Raw genomic sequence first — 11,519 nt, forward strand, 5'->3', positions numbered from 1 at the left:
CTCTGCCTTCCTTTCAGAGATGACTTTTTTTTTTTTTTTGCCTTGCCTCAGGCCCAAAGGATGTCTTTGAATTAAGACCTGTGAAACCATGAGCCCCCAAATAACCTTTTTCTCCTTTAAAATTGTTCTTGTCAGGTCTTTTGGTCACAGTGGTGAAAAAAGCTAACTAAAACACATCCTCATAAATATCCAATGTTCTTTTAGTTAATTCTGTAAAATCTGAGTTTACTCGGAATAAAATTCTTTCAAATGAAAAGCTTTTAGGCTCTTGTATGCAATATAATCATCCTCAAAATAGGAGACTTGAAATTAAATTAAGCCAACTTAAAATGTAATTTATTTTTATTTTAATGTTTAGCATGACGTGCAAGAAAACAAAATGAAACTGAAGTGCAATTGAAATGTAAGCATTTGACTTTGGAGTAATCTTGGGTCAATCATTGTATTTTGAATTTATAGACTCTGTTTGTTCTAGGGACCTGTATTTAAAAACATTTAGGATTGTGTGTGTGTGTGTGTGTGTGTGTGTGTGTGTGTGTGTGTGTGCAAGCGCACACGTGAGTTATAATATATTTAAGCACGTGTAACTTGTAGCCATATGCTTCACACAGGGATTATATCTTACAATGGATAGGGAAAAACAAATAAGATAAGGGCAGCTGGATTTCTATTTTTCTAACATCATTCACATAATTAATGTTATCCTTAATATCATTTACTTATTATTATAAATAATGTCTTTGAGCCAAACAATAACTATAGAACTGAATGGCAGAAAAGCAGAAAAATATAAATTGTTCACTAAACACACTTGAAACAAAATTGATTCCAGTAGAAAAATACGACTTACATTGAAATGTTTGAGAGGATTATTTTTAAGAGCTGATTATGATCCTGGTTGTATCACCCTGAATCCAGTTTTTCTCAGGAAAGTAGAAGTGGTTCTAGTTCATAACAGTATTTTTTTCCTTGAGAATTTCTCTTTCCAAGACATATGTCATCCTAAATTCTCTTATTTGTGAGTTGTTGAAGGCACGTGGTCAACACAAAGGCTTTAATTCCCAGAGAAAAAGAAGCTGTATCAAGTAGTAAAAAAGTCTAGTTCATTAATATTAAAAGAGATTGGGGTTTGCTTATGATGTGGTAATATTCATTCTCCAGTGAAAAACATTCCTTCCTTCACTTGGTAATTCCTTTTTTTTTCTATAAAATATGCATGGAATTACCAAAATGTACTTAAATTTTCAAGTATAAAAGTTATTATCAGCACAGTATAATTATTGTCACACCCTAACCATACTCCTCCGTATATTCAGGAAGTATACATGGTATGTCTAAGATAGTGACAACTAAAAACAGTGGATAGAATATTAGAAATATTTGTTATTTTGAATGCAAACAAATGTCTTGAAAGGAAGAATTCAAAATAATGTGTGATCATTAAAAAATTAGAAAAGAAAAAAATCTTGAAAATATATCAATTTCAACCATAAAAAGAAAGGGAAATGTTAACTATAGGGCCACATGACACAACCTTATTTATTCTCCATTCGTAGATGTTTTCTATTCCCTTTCTTCCTCAACTCTCTTCTACTAATTTAGAAATTCTTAGGGTTTGTTTTACATCTCCTATAAAATGAGTTTCTTTTGCATTGTAATCACAAGACTTTTGTTTTTCTTTTACCTGGTACTGGTTTTTGTGACCCTCTAAAGCTTTACTACATAAACACAATTCTAACATTATGGTCATTTCACCTATTTTAAGATAGATAGATATATGTCTTGGGGAAATGGGGAATTGCTTTTTTGGCTCTGATTCTGTCTTACATATCATTAGATCTCCTTCATGTTGTTTGGCTAGCTGTTAATGATATTTCTGTCCACCTGAATAAACACTTTCAGTAAGTAACCACTTTTCACTGTATATTATCATGTTTTTGGACAGTAACCTCAGTGAGGTAGAGAAAGTAAATTTTCTAAACGAATCAGATCAAAATTTATTTATTCTTTGTTTCTTAAGTTTTCAACACATAGTTCTAGGAGAACAAGACCAAAAAAGAATGATAGATAGAAAAATAGAAAAACACAAGAGAAAGAGAGATAAAGAGATAAAGTTAGAGAAATAGACTCTCCTGTCTTCAAAACTACTCCTTAATTGCTTTGTTTCAGGTCTAAGAGCTTTGACTTTGTCTTTGAGGTGAATTGTTTTCCATCAAATTCTTTAGCTTTTCATGAAAGTAAATGAGTAGAGGAACTTCCTTATCAGATTTCTAGAAATATTACCACAAACCTGAATCTTTACAGATTAAATTTTGGCTCTATATTTAAAATTAAATGACAGGGCAACAGTAGGTTTTTGAAAAGAAGGAAGACAAGAAATATTATACACAGAAATATATAATAAAATAAAATATTAAGGAAAGTGAATCAACTGTATAACTTTCATACGAACCTTTTAAGGAATTAGAATGATTATACAGTTCATATCTGAAAGATGAAGAACAATTGTGATTAACTATCTTCATTTCTGGAATTTCTTCAGGGTTGCCATTGATATCTTTGTTCCACTGTCCCTTTTTCCTGGTCTAACCATTCACTATTCATGTCACAATTCAACTGATAGTCTCTAAATAGGGCATATGTTGACCTTTTCACTTTAGGATGTCTCATCATTCATATTTGCTAGTCGCCCTTAGACAGATATCATCTTTGATGAGAGACACTAATAGTATCCATTCTGAGTCTTGGCCTCACATATACTGGTAAAGTCTCTCACTTTCCTCAAAACCAACAGCCCATGTGAATTAAAAGTATTCTTGTAGCATTATCAAACTAAATATATGTAGATAAGTGTCAAACAGGTAAAAGAAGATATAGATCTATATCATATTATTATTGGAAGCTAAGTAATAAATGTTAGGTATTGAACATAAAATATTTTCAGCTACAATAACAAAAGGAAACCCAGACAAATTAAGTAAAGACAAAAGATTATAAATTAATATAATAAAATGAAATAAACAATACCTTTATGTAGTATTGCTGTATTTGATAAATATGAATGTAAGATGCCTAGTTAAATTCAAAATTCATATTAATAATATTTTAATGTAACAGGCTCAAAACATTTTGGACAATATTTTGTACATATATTTTTAAAAGTATTATTAACAAGAAACTATAATTTTATTAGATGTCTTATATTTTATATTGTAACCATTTTTTCACACTTTTGCAATCTTAGGAACAAATATAGTAAAAGATTTTTAACCTGTGATAAGGCAGAAATTACAAACTCATGAGATTTCTTAGACTTTCATCTTTGCCTTCTATATAAAGACAATTTCAGGGTTGCCATTTCAGTTATTCCCTCCTCCCACACTCTAAAGTGTACTATTTGGTTGCTAGGTTTCCATGTTCTGTGCACATTGTGATGTAGCCAAAAGAACTGTGGAAAAGGGATAAATGGAGAGGAAGCAGACAGAAGAAAAGGAGAAGAGCAGACTAGGCCTAGTGAAGCATATATTTTGGAGGAATTTGTACTAATGAGAATGAAGAGATAGGGTGAGTAATAGTGAAAGGGAAATTTTAAGGGGCTTAAGAACATCATAATCTACATACCATATTATAGTATTTAAGAAATTATTTTAAAATTCACTTTTTATATTGATTTGTCATTTTTTGATGGATATGCTATTCTGAGACTTCTTGATGTGTGTCAGGTGTTTAGTATGTTAACATAGACTGTGAACATGTGAACATTATTCATATTTAACTGTAACTTAGTATACCTCAATGAATCATTCTAATGGAGAAAATTATTAGATTTCATTTGTCACTAAAATTTTTGAGTAAAAAAAAAATTGAAAAAATATTCACAAGTGTAGAAGGGACAGATGTTAAGTCTCCTTGGCTGAAATGATTGGGATATAAATCATAAGGGATTCCCTGCTGTTCATAAGTTTGAGACTACTGAGGATATTGTTAACTTAGGCTGTTTTATCTGAGGTGAAGTTGTATATTGGAGAATTTATTATCAGAGAAAGATGAGGCACTCATATAAATAAGTTTTTACATGGTTGATGAGTCATTAATACAATTTTCTATTATTATTTTCAGTTTTATGAGAAGGGACACACTGTCTTCCTAGACCATGTAGACTCGAGACATAATATGATTGACTAGAATAAAAAGTAAAACTCCCCTCAACTTGAAGAGTAATCAAATATGATTTAGAAAATTCAAAATCAACTATTTTTATTTAAGTTAATTTTTTTCAAATGATATATAAAAGAGTATTATAAAAATTGTCCATAAAATTAACATGAGTTGTTTCAATTCATATATATAAACTAATGTTTAAATCAGAGTAAACATTTAATTCTTAAAATATTTCTCATTTCTTATGACAGAAACTTTAAAACTCCTTTCTTCTAGCTTTTTGAAAAGTGAACTACATTATCTATAGTCACCCTTCTGTGTTATGGCCCACCAGAACTTATTATTCATATTTAACTGTAACTTAGTACACCTTGATGAATCATTCTTCATCCCAGATATATTACTTCCCAGTCTCTGGAAACCACCACTCTACTCAAAACTTCAAAGAAATCAAATTTTAAGTTTGATATATGAGTGAGTTTTCTCTGTTCCTAGATTATTTCACTTGGCATAATCATCTTCACTTCTATCCACATTATCACAAATATCATGATTTTATATATTTTTATGACTGAATATTATTATATTTGGTACATATACTCTCTTTTCTTTATTTATTCAGAAGTTGTTTTCATTTCTTATCTATTGTGAATATGGTGCAATAAATATGAAAATTCAAATATCTCTTCAACAGACTTCTAGCTGATATGGTAGTTTCATTATTAACATTTGGAGGAACCGCCAAATTGACCTTACTAATTTACATTATCACCAACAGTGTCTAGGGCTTGCTTTTCTCCATATTCTTGCTAGCATCTTTTATCCCTAGTCCTCTTGATAATAGCCATCTTACAGGGGTGAGGTGATATCTCATTGTCATATTTTTTTGATTTGCATATCCTTGATGATTTTGAATATTTTCCACATACATATAGTTTATTTTTACAAAAGTCTGTTTAGGTAAAGTACTCATTTTATATTTTTTGCAATTGAGTTCTTGGTCTTCCTCATATAGCATATACTAAATCTTTGTGAGATGTATACTTTAAAAATAATTTATCCCATGTTTTATGTAGGTTGTCTCTTCACTCTATTGTTTGTTTTACTGAGCAGAAGATTTTTTGTTACCCATTCCTTCATCCTGATGTGTATCCTCTAGACTTTATTTATCAGTAATTTCACAGTTTCAGATCTTATGTTTTTGAATTTAATCCACTTTAAGTTTAGTTTTGTAGCTGGTAAGAGATAAGGATCTAGTTTGATTCTTCTACATGTGGACATCCAATTTTTCCATCAATTTATATTGAAAAGACTTTTTTCCTAATTTGTGCTTAGCAGTTTTGTAAAATATCTTGTGTGAGTTTAAGATACTTTGTTCTGTTCCATTGTTATATATGTCTTTAGTAATGTTAATGTAATGCTAGTAATGACATTCAGTTTTGATTACCACAACTGTGGAATATGTTTTGAAGTCAAGACATGTGATGAATACTTCCTTCTTTGTTATATTTGCTCAAGATATTTTTTGTAATTTAGGTCTACTTATTGTTCCATATAACTTTAGATTGCATTGTCTAGTTCTTCAAGGTATGTCATTGAAATTTGAGTAGAGATTGAATTCAACCTTAATATCATTTTAAGATTATGTACATTTTAATATTGTTGATTTTTCCACTCCATGACAGTGACACATGTTCTGTAATTGTTCAGTTCCTTCCATTCAATGTATCATCATGTTCATTGTAGAGATCCTTCACCACTTTGTTTAAACTTATGCACGCACATGCACCCCCCTTACACACACAATTTTGTGTATATGTGGTACTGAGCTTTGAACTCAGGGGTGCTCTAACATTAAGCTATATACTCAACCCTTTTTACATTTTATTTTGAGAAAGAATATTGCTAAATTGCTTAGGCTATCCTCAATCTTATAATCCTTCTGCCTCAGCATCCCAAATTTCTGGAATTGCAGGTGTGTGCTACCATATCTGGCAATATTTTAGATATATTTGAAGATACTAAAAACAGGATTGCCTTAATATTTTCCATTTCAAATAATTTTTTACTATCATATAGCAACAGTGAAAATTTGATTTATTTTTAAACTCTGTATGCATCTCCTGAATCTCAACAGGACTTCCATAAAAAACTCTAAATCAGAGGAGAATATCTGAAAACACCAAACACCATATTAGATTACATAATTTTAACGTAGTGTTTTATGCAATAATCATTTAGAAAAAGGAACCTATATTTGTTAAGCAAAACAATATTGATTTTCTAAAGAAACCCTGAAATAATTATGTAAAAATATACACTATGTGTATTATAGAATTTTACATTTATAGGAATATAAAGAAACATATATAATTTTTACATGTATTTCTGCATATATACTTAATATAAATATTAAAATACACGTTCTATGTTAGAAAAAATACAAAAAACAGAAAATAAAAGAAAACAGCAGATTGTATTGTTTGAATAAACTCACATTCATTGCCTGAGTTATTAGAAAATGGTAAAGTAAGAAAAAAAAACAGGTGAGTTTAAACTATTTGGAAACATAAACAATGAATTAAAATACAAAGATTAGGAGGTTTAACATAATACCTGACAGTTATTTGTACAACCCAAATGAAAGTTTATTTTTATTTGAGCACTAGTATCTGTAAATCCATAGTTGTCTGATGTGACTACATTGCAGAGGAAAAAAATAAACCTTTATATGTAATATACACATTAATGAAAAATCACTCATAATATAGTATAGCAGTATAAATATTTTTAATAGACATATAAATACATACAAAATAAATACAGGATATATATTAAGTCACTGCAGAATATGGAAGGGAATAAACAATCTCACAGTTACTCTGAGATATGAAAGCGTGAGACCCCATGGAAGAACAAAACAAAATATACATTTTTCTTGGGGAAAGAAGATGAAGGAGGTGACAACTCTACATAATTTTTCATAAAAATATTTTTACCTATTTTCAGGCTGCATCTGACAAGATCTAGATGACAATCAGTCACTTCAGTTCTCACCAGAAAACTGCATCTCAGCCTTACTGAGAAGCAGTCGGTCATTTCTCCAAATTTTGTGAGTTTGACTTGGTCATTTCACACATATTCTAAAACATAGACTATATTTATTGTCTTACCTTATTGGTAATTGTTAATATTGATATGTTTTGGTAGATATTATCACTAATTGCCAAACATGAAATGAAAAATCTCAGTAAAGTTCAGTAAGGTACCATAAATATGCTTGTGAAATTTTTGTGGAGTGTGAAGCTCAGAAAAAAAAAAAAAGAAAGAAAGAACAAACATGTAGGCTAGAGGATCAAGATATGAATCTTGAGAAATAGTTTTTTAGAAGCAAATAAAAATGACATAAATTACATTATGATAGAATAAGCAAAATGGTGACAAACTTTCATATGGTAACTGATGTGAAGGAATGGTATGTTTTGTAGTGTATATAATTACATGACATTAGAATTCACTAAAGTTAATGATACATAATAAAACTTTACTGTAATTACCTTGAATAAAAATATAAAATTTGTTTGAAAAAAATTGTCACTGTTGCATTAATATCAAATTTTGGAAAATAACTAAGGACTAAATTGAAGACAAATATGAGCATAAAATAAAAATTCAACAGCAGTGCCACACAGAAAGAATGTTGAGTGAGTAGAGGAAAGAAAGCTTGTCAGAGGATTCAAGTTGTGGAGGTTCTCTGAGGAAATCTACAGCATGAAATAATGGTTTGTGTCAATATGAATCTTTGAATCCAGTTAACCTATTCATAAATTCTGCCTGTATTAGTTCATCAAAATCAGCAATGAGAAAGTAGTATTTTTTTAATTTTTGAAATGCCTGAAGATTTATTTTCAGTCTACTTGAATTTGCCTTTCTTCCCTGTTGTCTTGTATTAGAACCTGCTTTATCGATTTTCATGCCCTCATAAAAAAAAAAAATCTCCCAAATGAGTTTGTACCAACTTCACTCATATTAGGCACATTGGGAACATGTAGTTTACAGAATTAGAATATTCTTTAGATGTTTGAGCAAGAAGAGGTCAGGAGAAAATAAATAGATAAGAGAAGTAAGAGAAAACAGGTAAGTAGAAACTTAGGTATGCAGGTAATAAGCTACTATCATCAGTAAAGCAATAATGAGATATTTCCAGCTTCACTAGGGCTGGGTCAGTGAGAATGAAAAGGAAATGGTGAATCTGGGAGATAAATTAACTAAATTTGAACTTAACTATTTTTTTACTCCCTTGTCTCCACTTATCATGTAATTAACAATTGTTCCTCTTTTAAGAAGCATTGTTTAAGAACAGGGAATTTAAAAAAGAAAATTCCAAGGGAAAAAATTTAAATTTTATCTCAAATATTCAAATATTTTTTAACATAGATCTTAAATTATGTGAATATATGTTTAGGAAATATTTAAGATCTATGTTAAAAAGTATTTGAATATTTGAGATAAATATTTCTTTTGCTTTAGTATCATTTTAATCTCCAAGGTCATAATTCAGATCTATCTTACTCAATAAAATTCTATTGGATTGTTCATCCCAAAAGGAATAGATAATAGGACTTCATAACCAAAACTATGTGTATTCTAATGTGTAAAGTGCATTGCTGAACTATCAAAAAGAGAGTTTAAGTTACTCATGATTTATGTAAATTCTATAATTAATGAGAAAACATATAACATAAATAAATGTCTTGCATTTTCTCACCACTTTTTTTCATTTTTATGTTTTTAGTAGTAGATGGACACAATGAATTTATTTATTTATTTTTGTGTGGTGGTGAAGATTGAACCCAGTGCTTCACATGTGCCAGGCAGGAGCTTCACTGCTGAGCTACAACCCCAGCCCTTCTTACCATTTTGACTTTCTCTTATTTAAATTTTTGTTTATGACTCTGATAAGATATTTATAGACATGAGAAAGCATAGGAATACAACATTCATATATTTTTCATCAAGAGTAAAGGACTGATTTCTTATGATGTGAAACATTCCCCAATTTAATACATCTTGTCTTCTTTCTCACAAATAGAATCCAGGATGACTTCTCCTGCTAAAGAAGGAAGTAATCCAGCTGACAACGCTCTGAAAATTTCTGAAAATGAGGCTCCAAATGACTGTAGTGCAGACATAGAGCCTTCATTTGCTAATCCCAGTATGATCTCTCAGGCGGAATCCAACCCAATGAACAGGGAGCCAAGCACATCAACCTCCCAGGAGGATGCTGTTCTTCTAACAGCGGAAAATATTGAGCTTGAAGCAGAAAAGATTCAAAAAGATTCTCAAAAGGAAGATGCATCACAAAACTCTCTTGTAGTTCGGATGCCTATTCCCAGAAAATTGATCTTTCTTATGTCAGGACTAGGGAGAATTACTCATCTGAGTATCCCACTGCTAAAAACTGATAAAGGCAACTTCTTAAGTGACAGACCAGTATTCTACCCAGGGAAAGTGGAGATAAAAGTGAATGATTTTTGTCACAATATCATAAATTACAAAATTCCTCTCCAACTTTCAATTCAATGGAGAATACCATTCATTAATAATCATGAGATAAGAGGAATGATTCTCCGTCTGCTGTGTGGGAGACATTTCTCTCAGACTGTAGGTCATCAAAATAGCATGTGGATGAAACAAAAATATATAGCATTCGTTCCTAGACCAAATGTCCTCACCCATGGTGAGAGAACCATAATATTTGGAAGGCCTTTGAGGGTGTACTACTATCGTTCCCTCATTGACCGAATGACATCAGGAAAATTTTACAAATCAAGTGATAAAGGGAGGGATGGGTTTCAAATATTTTTGAGGCCAGGGTTCTATATTCCACGGACCCAAATCCAAAGTACATCCAACAGAAAAATTTTTGAAAATCATTTGAGATCTCACCATAACATGAGAGTTGTTATCATAAGCATTGATAATGGATGGAAATATCTGTGTCCCATCTGTGGGTGTTGTTTCAGCAATTTTATTGAATTTAGACAGCATTCCTGCAGCTTTCCTGGGAACTAAACTGGGGTAAATTTATTTTAAAATTTAATTTCTAAAAATTTGTAATTTGACTACCAAATTGGAACAAAATTGCATGAACAAAAAAAAATCAGTATTATTAGATGGAGTTGCAGAAAGAAATACCAACTAAAAGGATATGTCAGTAAGAAACATCTTTGGAAAAAAACAAATGCCTTCATTTATTCTGGGCTATTATGAATAAATTTTCAAAATATCGAGACTGATTTGTATTATCATTTGAATCAAGACAATGTTTGCACTCCAATAACATCTACTTTTGCAAACTAACAGACTACTGATAAAGCAAAAATATATTGGATGACAAGACAATCTTATCAGGTGATCCTAAAAATTCTGCTGATTTCAATTTCTCCACTAATTCAATAAAAATCATTTAAAGACATTGAGAGTTGTGTTGTATTTTTCCAACTAGATATATTTTCCTACGCTGAGGAAAAAATCTGAAATTACTGAAAATATACCATATATATATGATAATTTTGATGATTTGACAAAAAAGATTCACTAAAAGAAAATAGCTTTTAAGAAATGAAATATTTTGACATAGAAATGAACAAGTCTTAAGTTGGCAACCAATAACTTTATAAACTTTATCCTCCACACCTTGAGTGACTTCTTAACCATTGCTCACAATTACCACCCAAAGTTTATTTTCCCTTTAAACACATAAGTACGAATCCCTACACGTATTAAGGGTGTTTTCTATTCTGCTGTATACAGTTTTAATATCTGTGATGCTTCTTTCCTTTTATCTGAAAACTCATAGGATTATAAATACACTATTTCTAAAACCATAATGTTTAAGTCCTAGTCTGTATAGGAATATATAATACACATAGAATATAGTATGACATCTGTAAAATAAAATACACTATATACATATAAAATATGTGATAAATTCCATTATAAATGCATTATATAATACAATTCAAAGTTATTGATCCACCATTATGCATAAAATCTCTGATAAATCATGTTATACAGTAGTTACTCTTTGCAATAATGTTAAATATAGATATTTTATGGTAAAATTAATTGCATAAAAACAGTTTCTAGGAGATTGAGTGGTTTTATCCCAGCCTCCACAATAAGTGCACGCTCTTATCATCAATAATAATGTAATATAGCTGGGATTTACATCAAAGATACACTTTTTGTATATTGTGCCTTAATAAGTATGTATTTCTACATAAAGTAGATTGTACTATTAATTTAATACATAGTTATACTGTATTACAGAGATTCTAAACTGTCATTAGAGG

General features: G+C 30.2%; 1 protein-coding gene across 1 annotated transcript; it reads left to right on the forward strand.

Annotated features, from left to right (window-relative positions):
- The first annotated feature begins 9,261 nt into the window (after positions 1 to 9,261).
- On the forward strand, positions 9,262 to 10,236 carry Cpxcr1 (CPX chromosome region candidate 1). Its single transcript, XM_005323431.3, has one exon. The coding sequence runs from the start codon at positions 9,262 to 9,264 to the stop codon at positions 10,234 to 10,236; it is 975 nt and encodes a 324-aa protein (XP_005323488.1).
- Positions 10,237 to 11,519: the final 1,283 nt, after the last annotated feature.

The sequence above is a fragment of the Ictidomys tridecemlineatus genome, chromosome X, assembly GCF_052094955.1.
Source record: "Ictidomys tridecemlineatus isolate mIctTri1 chromosome X, mIctTri1.hap1, whole genome shotgun sequence".
Taxonomy (NCBI): Eukaryota; Metazoa; Chordata; class Mammalia; order Rodentia; family Sciuridae; genus Ictidomys; species Ictidomys tridecemlineatus.

Excerpts from the sequence above, each read along its gene's own strand:
- Cpxcr1 (XM_005323431.3), top strand. The coding sequence starts at position 9,262 with ATGACTTCTCCTGCTAAAGAAGGAAGTAATCCAGCTGACAACGCTCTG.